This window comes from Mixophyes fleayi, chromosome 1 (assembly GCF_038048845.1).
Source record: "Mixophyes fleayi isolate aMixFle1 chromosome 1, aMixFle1.hap1, whole genome shotgun sequence".
NCBI lineage: Eukaryota > Metazoa > Chordata > Amphibia > Anura > Limnodynastidae > Mixophyes > Mixophyes fleayi.
Genome location: NC_134402.1, coordinates 376,932,353 through 376,953,435, shown reverse-complemented (window position 1 = coordinate 376,953,435; position 21,083 = coordinate 376,932,353). Strand labels below are relative to the sequence as shown.

At 38.1% G+C, this 21,083-nt stretch overlaps 1 protein-coding gene across 3 annotated transcripts in view; it reads right to left on the bottom strand.

Annotated features, from left to right (window-relative positions):
• The window catches only part of DTWD2 (DTW motif tRNA-uridine aminocarboxypropyltransferase 2), a 191,227-nt gene that overhangs the window by 127,293 nt on the left and 42,851 nt on the right, over positions 1-21,083 (bottom strand). For 2 of the 3 annotated variants that reach the window (XM_075179360.1, XM_075179352.1), the window contains exon 3: positions 7,718-7,808. The exons of the other annotated variant lie outside the window; for it this stretch is intronic. In XM_075179360.1, the coding sequence (XP_075035461.1) occupies positions 7,718-7,808 (91 nt within the window). The remainder of the gene's footprint in view (positions 1-7,717; positions 7,809-21,083) is intronic. 3 annotated transcript variants of the gene reach the window in all.

The window sequence follows — 21,083 nt, the reverse complement described above, 5'->3', positions numbered from 1 at the left end:
TGAGGAAGTCTGAATTTTCCAATCAGAACCTGAAACATTTCCTGTGTAGAGACATAGTCTCTTGGATGAATGTATTTTCGACTGAGGTAATCTGAGAGTAACTTGAAATTTTGCTCTGCCCAAGATATCATTGTTGCTACTTCTACCAGCATGGTTCTGCTTTTGGTATCTCCCTGGCAACTTATGAAGGCTCTTGTTGAAGATGAAAGTCATGAATTTTCGTCCACTCTACTCTTATTTCCAAGATAATAACATGAAGTATTTTCTCATTTCGTGACCATGTCGCCTGTGCTATCTGTTCCTGAATACGGGCTCTCCACAACCTGTGACACTGGAGTCTGTCATGAGTATTATCCTTTCCTGCAGTAAAAGTGACACTATTATTTCCTTTAATTTGGTCTTTGCCACCACCTGAGATACGTCCTGGTCGTTCTTTAAAGTAATGGCATAAGAAACTCTGCTTGTGATCCCACTGCATTAGAAGTATCACACATGCCATCTTGCCCAGGGGATAAACCCTATGGGAGAGGAAAACATTGGTAACAATTGAAGTCCTTTGCATATCAATATTTTATGATGTGTCTGCAGTTGATGTGCCAGAGACTGGATCTTGATACACCTTTCCTCTGAGATAGATACTTTGTTCAGTATGGTGTTTATCAGTACCCCCAGTAACAAGCACCAATTCTGAGCATCTTCATCATTGAATAGATACATATGTACTTATCTATAAATTGAATGTTTATCCACCTGTGCCCATTCTATATGAGTAAGTTATTTTACCACTTGATACATAGGAAAAACACTACCCTTTGCATAGCAATCTCCAAAACGGTATTCAAGAGCCACCATACATTTACTTCCTCATCCACAGCTATAGATTTGTATATATGATTGAGCAAAATCTCAACATTGTCTAAAGTAAATATTTTAGGTGTTTCTTTAATCTCCCCAAATTCATTCCTAGAGGAATCTTCTAAATTCCATGAATAATCCCATACTGACTATGAGTATCTCTCCTCTAAACACATGCTCTCATTGACATTTGTATAGCACACTGATCTTCCTTAGTCAAAAAAGATTCCTTCATCCAGGCCCTAAGCACCTTCAACTAGTCAAGGGGGAGATTTCCCCATGGTTTAAAAGCTGCATATTGTACAAGACACCCTTTCAGACTCAGTTTTAAAGCTTATCACCAGCTCCACAAACTCTATTCTGTTGTAGTTTGCTATCATTCTTTTCTTTCACAGGCTCTACAAAAGTACTGAAAGGACAGGATATTAGTGAACTAACTAAAGTGGCAATATTTGAAGAACAAAGCACCCCTAACTTCAGGGGCTTAACTAGGGTCTGTGTCTTTCGGCTGTTTGGAGTTTGACGAAGGCTAAATTATTAGGCAGATCTGGCTGCTGCACTCCAAATGACTGTGGTAAATGTTTCACAGGGAATGGTTTAGAGCAGTTTCGAGCCATCCTTTAGCCTGATCTTCATCTTGGTGTCCAGTGACATCACATGCGTGGATGAGCAGACCGCCGAGCTCCAAGAATTGGTGCAAAATTTGAAATGTTTGATCTACTCCTGGGGTAGCAGACTGATGTCCGTGGCTTATACTATTGGAGAATAGGTAGTCGAGACAACAAAGAAGGTAACCCTCTTGACAACAGAAAATAATAAAACACTACCTGACCTACTTATTAACAAGAAAAGACATAAGGGAAGAGATTCCATATACACTGTCTGGGTGCATTTCGTAACCTATCTATCATAACTGAAAAGGAAATATACCCATAGTAATGGCTGCCATGAAAGATAGAAGAGGAAATATTGTTTTATTTAGTTATACTCTAATACAATGAAACAATGTAACACTTCACTGGGAGTGCATAGTTTACTTCTGGACAAAAGCAGCCATATGTATTTCCAGTAAAATAATTATATTCCATATTATTGCAGTAGCAACATAATTCTATATCAGAAAATTGTTTTACATTATAACAACAGGGGAAGTTTTTTTATGATTGTCCCTCTTTAAAATATTTGAAATTGTATGCATGTTTTAATTAGTATGCATGTAAACAAGACCCTTCATGAACTATCATGGGAAGCAGTAAAACAACAAAGCAGGTTGTGAATGTTTCAAAATGTTCTTTTACATACAAGGCCAAATTGCACTTTAGCTATAATTTTGCTATAGTTGTCAAGTGTAATAGAACTTTCTTGACATAGTGTCCTCCCAGAAGTGAAATAATGAAACAGATTTTCTCTTCTTAATTAATATCCCATGACACGCACTATCTGCACAGAGTTATATCTACACAGAGAATATATTTACAATAGCAGAAATCTGGCTAACATTTTAGAGAACATCTTTAGAATTAAAACCGTAACTTTTCACTAGGCTCTTCACATATCAAAGCTGTATGTTTTGCAAGCTGCTTCCATTACTTACACATAAACTGATAAATATTGTATATCTAAAACACAGCCTATACAGCATTAATGGCAAGGCAGCGTTTGTTACCGAGATGATGGAAGTACACTAACAAAATGAGCAGAAGGTTGTGTCAGGACAGTGGTTTCCAGTAACATGTGCGTGACAAGGAAAGACACTCAAGGGGTTCAGATATTCTATGACAATGATGGGAATGACAGTCTTGCATTTAGTAGCTAATTAAACTTCTTCTAAAAGTCCTTATACATTCCCATAAAACAATTTATTGTGAGCTTTCACTAATAAGAGAAGAATATAAACTTGCAAAACCCCAAGGCAGCTATTAAATCTGTCCTGAAAAGAGAAGCAAACTTTAACAAAGTATTCATTCAACAGTAATCAGAATAAGGAGAATTTCATTGCTGTGAGTTTAACCTTATATAAACTAAATCCATAAACTTCTAAAGTGACTAAACATATATATGCCATTAATATACAAAATGGTACAAATATTCATATTCTCTTTAGAATATTCTATACTTCTAACTTTTTTTCCCTAAACTGGATAATGACACATAGCACGTGTTGACCCAATTTCTCTACTGTTTCACATAGTTTAGTTGGCAAATTAGCTACAACACGGTTCTGCACCAATGTTATGTTACTACTACAAACAGCTCCTCTTCACTATACGAATATTTTCATTATTGGCTGTCTACCTATACCTTAAATTTAGTTTTGGCTATTACGGTAGGAAATTTCTCCTTTCTTAGTTATGTTTCTTTGCATCCGGGAGGGGGATGAATAAACTCCTCCTCCCTCATATTTCTCTACTCATATTTTTGTTTTTTAGCCCACGCTACCCACTGGCCATTTTGCCCACAACTGGTCTACGGGTGCTATATGCACCACTCCTGCCATCCCATGGCTGGCAAATTGGAACAAAAACAGTGTGAGACTCTGGTCCTCCCCTACCAATTAACACTACTACCCATGCTTACCTCCCAGGTACTAGATAGGAAAATGAGACAATATACATATACTAACATAATTCTTTTTTTGCTTCCATCCACTTACAGGGTTGCCCCTAATGTTAAGGGCTTAGACAGCCCCCAGAAATATAACATAAGAGTTTTATGGGTAAATGTATCATACCCTGGTTTTTCCAACTTGCCGGAGTTCGGCGTCTTCACAGCTTAAATTTAAAGCGGCGCTGCCTTGTAAAGGGAAGTTTCCCTTTACAAGTTACAAATAAAAATGAAATTATCTGGAGTAGCTGGAGAAATGAATTTGGGTGTTGAAAAAGGTCAAGGGCATGAGTGGACCAGTTTGAGGTGTGAGGGGAATAGTATAAGCAATGAGGGGAGCAGTGTGAGGTGCGATGGGGCAGTGTGAGCTGTGGTGGTAGGAGTGAGCCGTGGGGGGAGCAGGAAGGTGTGATGGGTCAGTGTGGGCTGTGGGGGGAGGGAGAAAGTATAAAATTAAGCCTTTACCCCCACCCCATGCTTATTTTAACTTTCCGTTTCTAGATATTTGTAATGGCAATTTCGATTACAAATAATAATAGTTTTTGTACAACTGATGTTTCAGAACATTACGAGAAACTATATGATATCGTCAAGGAAATTTGAAAGTGGGACATCTAAAAGGCGATGACAACAGTCAATGGAAGCCAAATCTAAAACATTAAGGCCAATAACTTTTTTTTTTAAACCACTGGTACAAGAAAATGCTCTTCACCCAAATGATCCAACAACAGGAACTTCAGGTTCAAACCCAGTTGAAAGTAAAACCATTCAAAACACTGCAAAGGATGACAATTCTGTTCCAAATTCAATCGCTGAAGTTGAAGTTCAACATGTGAATGAAGACATTTGCCAAAAAAGAAAAGTGCCAACAGCGATACCGCCGAGTTCGCCGACACCTAGACAAGCAGCGGAAGATCCAGTTTACAATCCAGAAACACTACAGCAAGAGCGCAGAGAACCGGAAGAGGAAGAATTAATTTCTGCTGAAGTCTTACCTCGACTGACAACAACAGTATTATCAACAAAAGCGCTGTTGCGTAAATTAAGTCATTTCTTAAGATTACTAGATTTGAAATACCAAATAACATTCCACGAGACGCTGGTAAACATTCTTACCCTTATCTTCTACTTAAGAAAAACCTTGTGAATGATGAGGCCTGCCCATGAGACTGGCTATACTGGAGTGTAGCAAAACAACCTTTCCCCTGTGCGCCTTGCTTTATTTTTACTAAAAGTGCAGCAAACTCTACGGTTTTGTCTGCGGATGGACCTTGAGTAGAGATTGGAAGAAATTGTACGACCAAATACCATCAAGAGCTGCACAACGAAAATTATGTGGCATGGAGGTCAGCAATATTATCTGAAACGTCAATTGACGGTTTACTCTTTGTCGAAGTCACTACGGAAGCTATTTATTGGAAACAAATTCTTGAGCGCATCCTGCATGTCATTGTTTATATTTCTGAGTGGGGATTAGCTTTCTTTGGTTCCAATTCTTGCATTGGTGGCCATTAAATCAAAACTTTCTAGTTATAATTGAGTTCATCAGCATGTATTACCCGATTTTATCGAGGCATGTTAAACGTGTATATGAATAGCAAGAGAGCCAAAAACGACCTATTTTTGATTTTACTACGGAACGTACTTGTTGTATTGGTCCTTTACAGATCAATTTCCTTTCCCATTTGATTGCCGCTTGTCAGTATATCTCTATTTGATGGTTGTATTATTGTGTAGGTTATTGGTGTGACCTATTTTTGCTTTTACTATGAGCAACCTTTCTGATCATACTATATTTGCGCCTATTTGACTGAGTATATATTTTGTATGTTCATTACCTATCAACATGCATACAAACAAATTTACTGAGCTGTGTGGGTCATTTGTACAAGAAACTTCTTGAGAAAGTTAGAAATGCAAAATACTTTGCCATCATATTTGATGCCACTCCTTATAGTTCTCACAAGGAACAGACCACTCTGGTGATTTGTTATGTAAAGATTGTAAAATGGTTCATTATGATAATTTCACAAACAAAATAAATGGGAAAAAAAATTGCTGAAAATTTGGTGGGAGTAAAGTTGGATTTTCAAGCATGCATTGGCCAAGCCTACGACAATGGATATAACATGGCCTTGAAATACAAAGTAGTACAAGCAATTCTGCATGAGCACATCTCATACAGTATTTTCTCCAGCTATGGAAACCACACACTTACTTTGGAACTGTGCAACAAATGTACAATATGTTCAGTTCCTCTCCACAACGGTGGGAAATTCTGAAAGAGCATCTCTCTTCTTCACTTCCTAATATATCCACAACTAGATGGTCTCTGCACGCATGGATTCTGTTAACCCAGTTGCACATCATTTTTTGGGAGCAGCTTTATCAAATATTGAAATTCTCAATCTCACTGCACAAACTCAATCAGAAATTCAGTCCATTAAAAAGTACTTTGAATTTGTTCTAATGTCATCTTTGTGAATAAAGCAACTTACAATGATCGACCAAACTACTCTCCTTATTGAAGCATGCAATGCTACATTGGACGTTGAGCTGGACAACATCAAATGTCTTATCAACATTCTGTCTGGTCTTCATCATAGATTTACTTTATTGGAAGTAATTTTTAACTTACTAAAGTATCTTTGGGAGTTTAACAGTGAGTAATGAAGACTTGTGCTCCACCGCTGAAAACTTTCAGCAACAATACAAGAAAAATATTGCTCACGATTTCCTGAAGTGAATTTACAGTACACACTAAGTTGGAAAGCAAGTCTAAGGAACAGAAATCCGAGAACTAGAACTTTCTGTGGTGTTTCCTAACATCACAATTTCTTTGCGCATTTTCCTCAGTTTGCTAGCATCTGTTGCTTCTGGTAATCAAACGTTCAATGTGCTGAAGAACGTAGTGGCTCAACTATGAGGCACGGGTGAATGAATTGGCTGGCCATGCTCAATATTGAAGTCGTGCTGAGAAAGTTGGATTTTTCCAAATTGATTGCTGCATTTGCAGAAAAAAAAAAAAGCTAAAAAGGCACTTCTAATTTGAAATCTCTGATAACCCAATACATCATTATATGTATACTGTATTGTATTTGTATATTTCAATAAAGCTAAGCATTAAAATTAATTTAAAATATATTTAAAATGCATTTTTAATGGGAAAGTTTGGGGGGCCTCTTAATTTGGAATTTCCTTGGCCTCTATGAATCACTGAAATGGCCTGGACCTGGGTCCCTAAGACCTCTAGCCGTTATAATAAAATAGTTTAAAAAGAAAAAAGAAAAGAAAAGAAAAAGAGACACACAAACTTCACAAAAACCATGTTTACCACTTGATTGAATATAAAATAAAATTTGTGTTCTTGATATACTATACCCTAATGGAAAACATGTCGTCTTTTCTTCTTTCTTTGCTCTTCGTGCATTGCAATTCAAGGGGATAAGAAAACCAAAGAAAAAAATATGCATTCTAGTACTGCAGGCCGAGAAAGATTGAAAGCAGTGAGTTCCCACTTGACTGCCAGACTATCAAACAAGCAATTACCCACATTGGCCTTCTCTTATTGGCTGGTAGAGAAAGGGGAGTGCCACAAACATCTTGAAAACCTTGCTGTGCATAAGTACATTGTGTGGAGTGGTAACTGATGCACAGGGGTAAGGCCGCACATGTTACAAAAATTTAATTTTTTTTCCCAATCAGGACAATGCCCTTAATATATGGGAGAAACTATGAGCTGTTTGTAGTGAAAACCTTTTTTTATCTTCATGGTTTGCTCATTTCAATTCTGGGATTTAGCGGTGCTTTACATTTTATGTGTTAGCATTGTAGTAAAAAAGTGTAAACGTATTCGCCATTGTTAGTGATTTTAGACTTTAAAAGCTTTCTTCATTGGGTTATGGGATGTACAGAAAATATACTTAACACAATTAAAGCCTTCTCTCAATTATCTCTAGCTCTCGGTAGTCACAAACTTCTGTTCGATATGTTTGTGAAAAGGCAACTGCTATTTTACGTTCAGTAGTTCTTTAATGTAGTAAGATTGAAATACCCTTCACATCACTCTACACTGTAAAACTATACTATATAAATAGTGTTAAATATCTGACATAGGTGCACTAATAAGTAAAGTTTAGTACTTAATGTGTCCGCTTTGGGCAGAGCAGGAAAATATATATAGGAAGATGGTGTCTATTCCACAACTTCAGTCTCAACACAATGACAGAACATGAACCCTTCCCATATCGTCACTCACCTCGGCTGGATGTTGAACAATGTATAAACATGTAGAAACACGTATAGGATGAACTGGCAGGAAAGGACACAGGCACACTTTCTCAGGACGGCTAGCAAGAAAAAAAATATAAAGCAAGGTTAACAGATATTGGAAAATGTAATAAAACATAAAGGGCCATATCTTGCGTGAAATAGCTCTGTGCATGATCAAAAATGGACCTTATCCAAATTTACACAACTGCATGCAGTCCATGTCTGAAAGCAAAAGAAACTAACAATTTTGGATCATATGCAACATACACAAAGGGCATGCCAACGTAGATGCAGCCAATTCAAGTTCTGTGTTTCTCTTTAGTACGTCTTTTTTTGCCATATCATTTGCACCATGTACAGGTCATGAGTAAGTGCCATCTGATAGTGATGACTGCCACAGCAACGTCTTTGAATTAAAAGATACACATATGCTTGTCAATAGAAGACTGCAAGGAAGAACAACTATAAAAAGGGACTCTATGCATAGGCTGCATTAAGAACATATGGATTCATGTATTTAATGCAAAAAACATATATTAATGATTATAATATTACAATTTCTTTTAAAATAAATGTTTTGCATGCCTTCTGATGGGATTTGATATTGCTCATGCACATATCCTACAGTCTATTCTGTCTGGTAACATACGACAAGTAGTGTTTAGGCAGAGCGTACTTATACCCAGATTAAAATGCAAATGTATCTTGAGATCCACTTGGATTTGAATACTGGCACACGTACGCTCAACTTCAGTATCCGTTGTAAAAACCTAAGTGGTGTGCCTGTTGCATTCGAAGATGAATCAGGCCCAGAGAGTACAGTTATCAGCCATCATGATAAATCACAGGAATGACAATAAAAGTCAAAGTGTTACAATATCTAATACCTTTTGTTCATTCACAATAATAACAAAATATTGGGGTCTCACATACATACCAAAATAAAATCATGTCAAATTCTGTATTATCAATGCAAAAAGTGAAATTACTGTGCTTTATCGTAAAGAAGAGGGACAACGTCAAACAAAGTAAAGTCTTGTTAAATAGATTATTATATGGTCCTCAGACTCTGCCTGAGGCATGCAGTTTGGCTCAGTGCTCTCAGGAACAGGAGTTGTCTTGATGGGGGGAACCTATCACTCTGTTAGCTGGGTGAAAGACTTGCTTAACTGTTTTAATTTTTTTACGTTTCGGCTAGTATGAACCGCATTCCCAACTTGGCTTCAGATACAAATAAGAAAGTCTTTATATATTTCCCTGACCAAGAGAATTTAAACCAGGGGCAGGTTAAGCTTGGAGACAATGGTTTTGCCCTTAGTGGGGGGTTACATACCATCAGAGCTATCCCACTCTACCTTTTGAGTTATGCCAATGAAGTGCACCCCAATGTCATGATGTATGACATTGGGAGGAAGAAAAGGTAGTAATGAGATAAAGCACTGTAGGGCACAGGTAGAAATGGTAGAACTAGCAATGGTACAGCAAATACAGCCAGGCATTATACACTACTGGGCATTAGTAATTCAACACACTACTGTTATTGTCTATGCATCTACCTAAACATCCAATCCATCTCTATATAGAAAACACTGCTGATTGCACGCAAAGAGGACCGGGAACTCTTATGCAATGTAATTGTTTTACCACAGACTTGCTATTTATAAAAAAAAAAATATGTTGTCCTCCATGACCTCATTCACTGGATATTCCACTGAGTTCTTTATGAGCTATGCTATCCCGTGAACCAGCTTTCGTTAGACTGCACAGTAAAAGAGCTGTAAGGTAGAAAGGCAGTCATAGAGAAAATGTAGTGTGGTCTGTGACAGGTCAACAGTAGCCTGTTAATATAAATATGTAATAGAGGTACACCATCCATTCACTGAAATAAACCAAACTTTCATCACTATCCACTTGTATCCATATTTCTAATCAACATATTTTATTTTTACCAGATCTGACACATACATAGAATTATTTTCTATAAATATATTTTGAGAGCCACACTAGGGAGTCCTACTAAATTTTTGATTCAGAGTACTTTAAACAAGACAATCTTAGGACTCTTACCCACTGGCGTTGAACCTGTAAAAAATAAAAATGCAAGTGCAAACTGCATGTGAAAGCGCACATAAACACCATGCATTTGTGGTTCACATGCGTAATACCTAACGCAAATATCCGCTTGACACATTTGTATGCGTCCAGGAAGCAAGCAGTGCAGAGATTTACCCATTAATTTCAATTGGGTTACCAGTGTGTACTGCAGGTAGAAATCTAATTGAAATGGATGGGAGAAGCTCCTTACATAAAATAAATAAAAATGGCAAACACATCCCCCTCCCCCTTCTCACCCAAATTCATCAACCAGACCCAGGTTTGACAGCATGGGCTGGTATCGTGCAGCAGACACGCCGGTTCCTGGTGCACTTACCTGGGTCTTCCCCTGCCAAGTCTCCTGTTGCAGCCTCTTGCGGTCACCATCCTTGATTTGGGTCTGCACATTAGGAGATCCATCTTTTATATGTTCCCATTCCTTCCCACTCGTGAGTGCCCTCTAATGGTCAAGATATATATTACACCTGGCTGCTCACTTTTTCTGCCAGAACTTGTGTCTATTTCACCCTATGTGGACGTGACTTTTCTTGGCTCCTGTTTCAGTTACCTGCTTTCTACCTGGACCCCGGTGTATACCAGCTGCAGAACATCGCACCTTCTGATCCAGTCTCCTTCTACCGCTACCTGGACCCTGGTGTATACCCACCGCAGAACATTGCACCTTCTGATCCAGTCTCCTGCTGCTGCTACCTGGACCTCCGTGTATACTTACGCAGATATTCCATCCTGCACTCTCCACACGGCCACGCTGGGTGTCTACTTGGAGGGCCATGACCTGCGGAGCAGAAGCCGCTAAACTCAAACTCCCTTGCGGGGGTCACTGCTGAAAACCTTCTGTCCCGTTAGACTCCACACCCCCCTGTAGGGGGCGCTGAACCTAGCAGGCTCTAAGGATTCCACAGATACCTGTTGACCATGAAAGCTGTTTTTCACTATTAACAGAGAAACTTATTCCAACGGAATACTAGCCACATGCAAAAAAGTGCTTGGACTTTCTTGACCCGCCTGGGCTATGGGCTCTCACAAGCACACTGTAGGAGCTTTCTGCAGTGGAGAGGGATTAGCATGGGCGCTCCGACTGGTCTGCAGCAAGTTGTGATGCACTGTGTGTTCTGACACCTATCTATCATAGCCAGCATTAACTTTTTCAGCAGTTTGTGCTACAGTACCTATTCTGTGGGATTGGACCAGACGAGCTAGTCTCCACTCCCCACACCCATCAATGACCCTGTTGGTGGTTCACTGGCTGTCCTTCCTTGGACCACTTTGGTAGGTACTAACCACTGCATACCAGGAACACTCCACAAAACCTGCCATTTTGGAGATGCTCTGACCCAGTAGTCTAGCTGCTATCACAATTTATAAATGACAATAGAACTGTGCACAAACTAAAAATAAATCTTTATGTTCTGTCTAAGCAGCTAGATTCTAAATTGCAAGGTGATCCAATCTTGCATAACATGCATAAAAAATATCGGAGAACCAGCGCTAATAAGCAGAAACATGAAATGACCAATTTGTATTATATGAAGTACACCAATCTTGAATAAAATGACACTTTTAGTCTACTATAATGTTAGAAAAATACATATAGAATAACAATAGAGTATGAAAAATGCATATAATAACACAAATCATGATTTTGAATCAAACCCAGGATAATTACAAAAACAAGTCCAAATATGCCTACATATTGAATTGTAATTGAAGTTCTGAACAAAGTCTATTCCACATTCACAAAGTTCTCAAATAAAAGTTCCTGACCTTATAGTGTGTCTAAAACACACTGGAAAATCTCCTAATGTCACAAATTTTGGGTAGTAGAAAACTCCAACCTATATGAAACATAAGAGAATTCTGGGCACACTGTCGCCCACAGTACTTGCTGTATGGCTGAAACGGAGGCTGGGGTTCCCTTAGGATAAATCCTGATGAGGTACCCTGGCCTTGGTTCTCGCCGCATGTTGAAGAAAAGGAGAAGAAACTTTATTTTACGGAGTAGTATTGGCGTGCACTGTGGAGAACTTTGAGAATGTGGAATAGACTTTGTTCAGGACTTCAATTACAATTCAATATCAAGGCATATTTGGACTTGTTTTTGTTTGCAATTATCCTGGGTTTGATTCAAAATCACGATTTCTGTTATTGTATGCATTTTTTATTGGTATACTTCATGCAATGCAAATTGATCATTTCATGTTTCTGCTCATTAGCGCTGGTTCTCCAATATTTTTGATTTTGCTATCACAATTTGGCCCTTGTCAAAGTCACTCAGATCCTTACGCGTGCCCATTTTACCTGCTTCCAACACATCAACAAGAACTGATGTTCACTTGCTGCCTACCATATCCCACCCGTTGACAGGTGCCATTGTAACAAGATAATCAATATTACTCAATTCACTTGTCAGCGGGTTTAATTTTGCGGCTGATCAGTGTTATATATATTTGTTTTTTTTATCTTGAATTTGTAAATAGACACTGTTCCAGAAGATGATACATTAAAAAGAAAAAGAGAATAAATCAATAAAGTAAGAAGCACTAAGTAAGAAGTAGAGGAGAATGGAACCATATTTAATGAAAAGCACTTAAGTTTATTGTGCAAGTTATGTAAGATTTTGTGCAATATTGTATGCTTTATAAAGCTTTAAGATGTAATATAACTGAAACACATGTTGCTACAAAATACACTTTCTTATACGAGTAAAGCAACCTTTCCTAGATACAGGCAGTCTTAAAATCAAACAAAGCTTGCATTGTGTATTAATACTTTTACTTCAACACACTCAGAATTTGACTTTCCAGTATAAGGATAATGAAGAATGTATGAAAACATAAGTCTATAAATCAAAATCACACCGGAATTAAAAATAAATTACATCAGCGTTTAAAAAGTAGCAATAATGGTTGACTGGAGCCAAGATTTAATAGGCGTGTTAATGCCTTGCCGTAGACGTGATTATTGAGATTATAAAGTAATGACATAACAGCAGTTAATATATTGTTTCAATTGCCACAATAATTAGGTGTGAGGAAACTGCTATACAAACACTTGCTTTAAAACACTTTGCTCCAGCTAATCAATTACAGGCTAAAGAAATCAGAAGTCTGCTATTTGCTGTGTGGACCCTTAACACAGTCTAGCACACTCGCTCAGGTTTCAGGTATTTCATAAAGGAAATCATGCACAGTTTGACCTGTATTAGATTTAGGAAGTGAGAGGCAATCCATGCAATTCAAGTTTCAAGAGTAGAAGACGTGATGGAACATCAAAGAGACTATTCTATTTTCAGCACAAATAATTTGAAGCACCATTAATAGGGCAGATGAGGTCACATATACCACACAAAGACAAAGCCTAAAGAAAAGCAGGCAGCAGATGCCTACAAAAAGCCTGTGTATTGCAGACTTGCATGGGATAACCTTTCTCTGCAGGATGCTCCACCTCGCAAGAGTCATCTTATTTTAATCACCCGTATCAACAGTGGGTAAGAAGCAGACAATGAGACTGGTCCCATCAAACCACAAAAGAAATCCCAAGTAAGCCCCCCCCCCCAGTCCTAGAAAACATAAACTGTCATCATATATAGGGATTCTTTTAAGGATGAGACACCATTTAGGTCTAAAATGGAATTTTTCAGGAGAGTAAAAAACCTGTAGTTCTCCAGTCTATTTCTCCCACATTCTTTAATGATAGATCTCTGTTCCCCTTGCTGCGTCTGTCTGTGAAAATTTAGAAGTAGTGTAATGGAAAATGTAAATGAATGGGATTTGATAGTTTTACAATTAAGGCAGTAGGAGAAGTGGTAGTATGACATACCCACTTTTACCAACCAGTCCACTTCCACCACAGTGTATAGTGTTAAATTATGCAAAAAATAACTCAGGTCCCACCAACTTCTTCTAATCACCCATAAACTTGTCTGATTCAGCAGTGTCACAAAACCAACTGTAATGCTGAAGTTCACAGGTCTATACTGATCCAAGAACTATGTATATCAGGGTAACAATGGCGAAGAGCTGGATGAAGTATACACAATCAATGAGGTTATATGTAGTGTTAACATTGAGTTATACCTTCAGATAACTTTAATTTATTGGCTTGCACTTGCTCTCCTGTAAACTGTACCAAGTACATTGCTTTATGCTTCTAGTCTTTCTGGGTTACATAGCAAAGCTGCCATCTAGATACAACTGTAAACAGAGTATTGCATTCATAAGTTTTAAGCCAAAGTAAAATTGCAATTCATCGCTGGATACCTTGAAAATAAGCAATAAACAAGCAATAATAATTTTAAATATTTAATTGCAGTAGGATCATTTTTAATCTTTGTTTTGTTTTTGCTACCTCACTCTACCAATATATAACATACAAGTTAACCCGTGCATGATACTCATGCATTCTAGTCAAATCAAGCTACTTAAGGTCTTAATAAGGTTCTTGTCATGCATTTGGGCCTAGCCCAGGCCTCCTCAGGGGAAGAGTATTAATTCCACGCAAGCAACCTTTTTAATGTATGTTCATGAGGTAAAATTACCTCACGAAAATGAGTTTGAGTCCTCAACTTGTAAATTTAGCCTTTACTACCCCTCCCACGGGGGAAGGGGGGATGATGGAAGTTAACTGACTTCACTATTCAAATTTTTTTGTCAAATAATGTCAGTATACCAAATTTCAGGTCAATTGGATGAGCCCTTTCTGAGAAAATAGTTTTTTCCACACACACACCGCTAGGCTTTTACTTTTATATAGTAGATAATGCTAAGAATTTAGTAGGTCAGTGTATAACTCCGCCCAGCAGGTGGCGCTGCAGCTTGTTTTGGGTTTTTTTCCACACACAGACTAACACACGCCGCTAGGCTTTTATGTTATAGATACATAAGTATCTATATAGTCTTAACCTTTGGCTGTATTAACAGGTGATCAAATAATTAGAAAAAGGAAATTATATTTTCAGTGCATAACTAGTTCTTGGGAAACGTATTCATGCGAAACAAGTATACGGTTTTCAGGCACATCTGATTTAGCTTTCCCAAACTGTAAATACCATTTTATTACTTTTTTTGAGTCTGCATAAATGTGTGCATAGTATAAGCAAATAGACAGAATCTGATTTTCCCTGCAAGTGCTCATAACAGGAAGAAATCCAAGGTGACAAGCTTATTGCAACCTTGCTGAACCCCACACCAAACAGCAGCAGAGTTGTTTGGCTTGGTTTCATTTGTAAAGAAAATCACAGAACTTCTAATAAAAACAATTCATTCACATGAAACCATAAAATGTGCTGATATTTCTCTGCCAGGGTAGGAGAAAACAAGAAAACAAACAACCTTTGTGTGACCCAGCTGAGCTGGAACTTGAATGTCCTTGTTTCTTATATATAATGGACACACATACCTGGAGGTCTTGCGGGTTAAGAAAATAATCATTGGTAATTGTAAACGTTTATGAAAGAAGTGGAGAGGGAATGTGATTTAACCATGCTGGGTTCAGAGGGCTACACATAGACTCGAAGTACCACAGTATTGAGCGTTAACAGTGAAATAACCCAATATAATTTTTAAAATGTATTTTAGAGTACACAGTAATTGCTAACCAATAAAAAATAAATTAACATTTCTGAAAATCAATGGCTGACTAAAACAAATAGATACATTAAATTCGTGTCCTTTGAATGTTATTAGGAATTAAGGAAAATTGCAACTCTGCCAGAGGTCTAAAACGATAAACAGCCTGTTGTTAAAAGCAATCACTGCAATTCATTGATTGAATGTGAACCGCGGTATCTTACTGTTATTAGTGCAAGATTTACAGTTCTCAAAGAAAGTAGTAGATTATATTTACTAGATTTATTTTGAGGGATTAAAACATCTAGTTTTAGTGCCACAAGATGATGACTATTTATGCAAATTACATGTTTCAGGCGTAAGAATTCTACAATGAACACAGTGGGTGATGCTGAGAGGCTATGATATTTTAAAGAGCTGTCAAAATTACTGTATAACAATACATCATATAATGGCTTTACATTATGGAGTTAAATAATATAACTAAACAAACTGTAAACTAAAAAGCAGGGACAACAGCGCCAGAAATACAACACAGGTGCAGTAGTAAAAAAGGATTCAAAAGCCAGGGCAGAAATAAATTACCTATGTTTATTGTACATACATATAATTAGTATGGATCCAATATAAAACATGGAGATGATACCCCTAAAATTCAAAATGAAAATAAAAAGGACTCCTATATGGAGTAGAACCAATCATGTAAACCAATGTAGCAACAGAAAGCACTATTCTTCATGACAAATGTCCACAGTCCCAGGTGTATCCGGGAGCATGGAATGGAGATAGTAATTGCACTAAAATAGTGGTATCCAGATTAGTAAACCTATTGCAATAAGTGGGAATAGTGGAAAACCAACAGTACTCACGATCCCCGTCTTTTCTGCTAATGTCACGGCTCTCCGGAGTAAGCTCTTATGCAGCAGTCCGCTGTTATTAATAACCAAAGTGCACTGTAAACTGAATCCTCCTAGCGGTGTTATCCGCAGCTCTCCCGTAATTCAACAGCTGTCAGCGTGTGACGGTGTTAGCTGTGTATTCAAAAAACTGCCCGGGCAGAAACGAAGAATAGTAAAAGGTGGTTCCTCATAAGGTTAGTCCATGATATCTATAAGGTGCATAGCCAGATCCAAGCCGCTGGCAAATAGATAAAATATACAGAACTCGGCGACGCATTTCGTCTCAGAAATGAGACTTTTTCAAGCCAAAAAGGTAACTAAACAAATCGTGTCTATACCTAAATAAATGTGTCCTCCCAAAAGTCCAAATGTTTAAGCCACGTAATGGGCGTGGACTACAGAAAGTGGATGTGGCTTTGTAGGAATGTGGTCACGGACAAGTGGATCTGAGTGTATCTTAGACAGATCTTTTTACAATATTGGGTGGTATGTAGAGAACAGAAGAATGTTTTGTACAGACTGCATATTCCACGCTGAGTATTTAAAACTCTGTGCATGCCCAGAGATGTCATACGCACAGGGTTGGCACTACCATTAGTCCTAGGAAATAATGTTTTTCACCCAGTGTTTTTAATGTCCCTGCAGCACCTCCAGACGGAGGGCCAGCCGTTGACATGGAGGAGAAGCAGGCAGCAGTTTCTTATGAGTGCAGCTAGCTGCCAACTGCTACTCCACAATGTCTGTGATGGCTGGAGTGTGGCGCTTGGCTATGATGTTACAGCCAAGTGCAACATTCCTACTGAGAAGCAGAGGATGTCGCCTCACCTGCCGCATGTTAAGGTAAAAAGCAGCGGTGTAGGTTTGCAAGGCCTGAACGGGGGGCATCTTCAAGGGGGAGAGGCCTACACCGGCCCTGGCCACAGCAAGCATAACCAACATACTGTGCTCTATCGTTTGCCCACTTTGTTCTCTGACAAAGAGCTGCTATTTGTGATGCAAGGAAAGAAGAAGAAAAAAAATTCACTTTTTAATGAATTTGCAGTGGACACTCAGAAAATGGCAAAAAAAACAAACCATTTTATACCTTAATATTAAAATTTACATTTTATAAACTTGAAGTAAGAAGCATACATGTTACAGTGATACATTGATTTTTTTTATACTGATTTATACCATATCTAGCTTTGCTTAGTGCCATAATGATTTCTCTCAGATTGCATAGAACTCTGCTGTAGCTACATGAAGATAAGATAACAAATATTTTGCCCTTATCTGTTTTTAATAAGCAAGATGTGTAAACAAGAAAAGTAGTAACAATGGTAACGAAGGTAAAATATAATCTGTTGCACAATATATTGCTGCTACTTGGGGAGTTAATATACTGATACTAAAGTATTGAACTTTATTTCAACTTAAAAGAAAATCATCCTAATTATATATATGGGTTCACTTCAATATTGCGCAGGTGAAACAAATTTATATGAAACAAATGACATAGTGGTTAAGTATACACTGTATGGGAGCCATCAGGGCAAATGAGGCACAATGCAGGGTACTTGGTCACATCCATCTCAATGACTCTTGTTGCATCTGTATGTTCTTGGTCCTGCACTCATTTCGACATCTTAGGGGGAGATTCAATTAATTATTACCACTGCTACGGTAATTCTAACACAGATTTTTGTTTGTGGCATCATAGTAACGATAATGCGCTGTTCTAAAGAACAATGCAGGGAATTGAATCTGCCCCTTAGGGGGGTATTCAATTGTTTGTTTTAACGCGCTAAAACCAAAAAAAACGAGCGCTCTAAAAAAACTTCATATTATACGGTAAATTTGCGCGCGTAAACAGTTAATACGGTACTTACTCGCTGCCAGCGGGCTGAATTTCAGCTCGCTGCTCAGGGAGCTGCGAGATGAAATTTAGCGAGTAATTACCGTATTAACGGTAATATTTTTAGAGCGCTCGTTTTTTTTGGTTTTAGCGCGTTAAAACAAACAATTGAATACCCCCCTTAGAATCATTCATCACAAAAAATATTGCATACAATTATTAATCAGAGAGCATCTTTCAAAAACGGAACGGACATTGCCATATGCTACAAAAAGATACAAGCAAAACAAATGTTAAAAATATTTACTAAGCTCAGATTTGTACACTCAGAAACATGCAATTAAACTACTAGAGTCACCTAATTCAATACAGTGGCTATAGAGCTGGCAAGAATCTCCTTCTGACTTTCCAAATGCATGCTATTTACTTAGATTTTTTAAACAAAACCATTTCATGTTGAGCTAAATGGTTATTTTAATATATAAAAGTATAAAAGTTCTGAAAATATAGGAGAGTACTCAGCATTACAGGGGCGTATGAAAGCACTTACAGTACTTGATTAATACAGATTATTTGAAGTCTGGGGGGAAGGGGGTGGACTTTGCACTTTAGAGCAATCTTCTAAGTTACCATCCCCTTGCCTGTTTTAGCAATGACACACAACCCAAAAGTCTTGAACTCCAACATCTATATTAAGCTATGGACTTTGCATATCAGGATAAGGCTAGGATAAAGATAAAGGAATGCATTTATTAAAAGTTGGAAAAGGGCTTATACAAGCCAATAAATTAAAGACATCTGAAAACTCTTTCAAGGACGACCAATTTTTCACAAATCATGCCATATTTTTAATATTTAATTGAATATTAACATCGCCCGCATACGTCCCTTTCTCTCTCAGGAGGCCACCAAAACCATCATACACGCACTCATCATCTCCCGCCTGGATTACTGCAACCTCCTCCTCACCGGCCTCCCCCACTCCCGTCTCTCCCCCCTCCGCTCTATACTCAATGCGGCCGCAAGACTCATCTACCTCTCACGCCGCTCCTCCTCTGCCTCCCCTTCCCCTACAGAATTCTTTTCAAACTCCTCACCACCACTTACAAGGCTCTCTCCCACTCTACTGCACCTTATATCTCTAACCTCCTCTCCATTCACACTCCCACCCGCTCCCTGCGCTCTGCCAATGACCGTCGCCTATTCTCCACTCTGATCACCTCTTCCCATTCCAGAATCCAGGACTTTTCCCGTGCAGCCCCCCTTCACTGGAATGACCTCCCTCGCTCCATCTGCCTCTCTCCTACTCTGTGCTCCTTCAAACGTGCACTCAAAACTCACCTCTTTCTCAAAGCCTACCAACCATCCACTTAACCCCCATCTCCTCCACTCATTCTCCCCTCTCTCCCATTTCCTCAACTGGCTCCTCTTGTGCCTGGTCTGTTTAACCCTCCCTTAGGATGTAAGCTCGCTTGAGCAGGGCCGTCTTCCCTCCTGTCTCCTTACCCCTTCTTCTGCTCCGTGTCTATTGCATCTGCCTGCCTGGAGTTTCTGAAGTATTGGTACTTTTGTTTATTGTTCTGTACTGTTATACCCTGTATAGTCTACTGTTTGTACTATGTGCGGCGCTGCGGAAACCTTGTGGCGCCTAACAAATAAATGATAATAATAATAATAATAATAATAATATATTATATTCATTTGGAAGGGAGATGAGCAATGTCTCAATAGTTTTATCTGTTACCTTAATGACAACATTTTTTATTTACGGCAAGCTACAGCACTACCAATATCACCCTCTTTATCGATTGCAACGTCTATAGGAAGAAGACAGATTGCAATCATTTCAATTTTTCTCTGACAGCTGTCAGTTTTCTGGCTTCAACAACCCTTATGTACAATTTAGTAGGTTAAAGCAGAATTGCACAGAGACAAGAGTTTGAGAGAAAAGCTACAACATAAAGGGATGAATTTCTAGAAAAGTTTAATAAGGAGTTGTTGGGATAAATCCCCAGTGTGTAAAAGCATTACAAAGATCTGACATCATTTTTATTACAAATTTAATTTCAGGTCACAAGTTACTAATAAAATCCTACACAAAACATTGGGATAATCCTCACGGGTGATATTTCACTAAATGATATACTAGCAGAAAGGCCAAAGATCTTCAGGAGGGCAACGAATCTGGGTCTCCCAATATTTCAAATCACAGTACACAACTCCATTGCTCAGAGGTTCTGAATGCTTAACCTGAAAGTGACCAGGATGTCACAGAATTTGTCTGTAAGGCCACTAATCACTAGACATGTGTCAGGCGTTTTTATAGCAACCCCAAATAGACATAATGATTAAAACATTTTACAATATGTATCACTAAAGGTAACAGCTATTAAATTCAATGCAGATGTTTAAGACAGCATGTGGGAAGAATTAAGATGTTTCTTAAGAAAGACTATATAAAATACATCAAAAACATTCAGTTAGTCTATTAAATAAAATACCACAATACAGACCCAGGTGGCCTACAATTCGTCACCATAGACAAAGAGTAAACAAACTGGACCCAAGACACTAATACTCTAGCACAATCAAGACTCAACGATTTGCTTTTAAATAAACTCACTCAATTATTCACATATATTTTGTACAGTTAGTTACATATTGTACAAGAATAGTTACAGTTTAGTCTGCAAAAATATTCCTTTAAAATGTCAATATTACATATATCTTTTCAGCATTTTTGGATGTGGGATCTATAGAATCAATGCATGGTAATGTGTTAAATTGAAGAGCATTAACCTCGAGGCTTAGGTAAAGCCATACATTTATGGGTGAGAAGGAGGCATTTCTGTCTCGATACATATGTCATCATTAATGTATGGAAGCGAGCCATCATTCATTTAGGTACAATATATGGTATAGTGCAAAATATATACA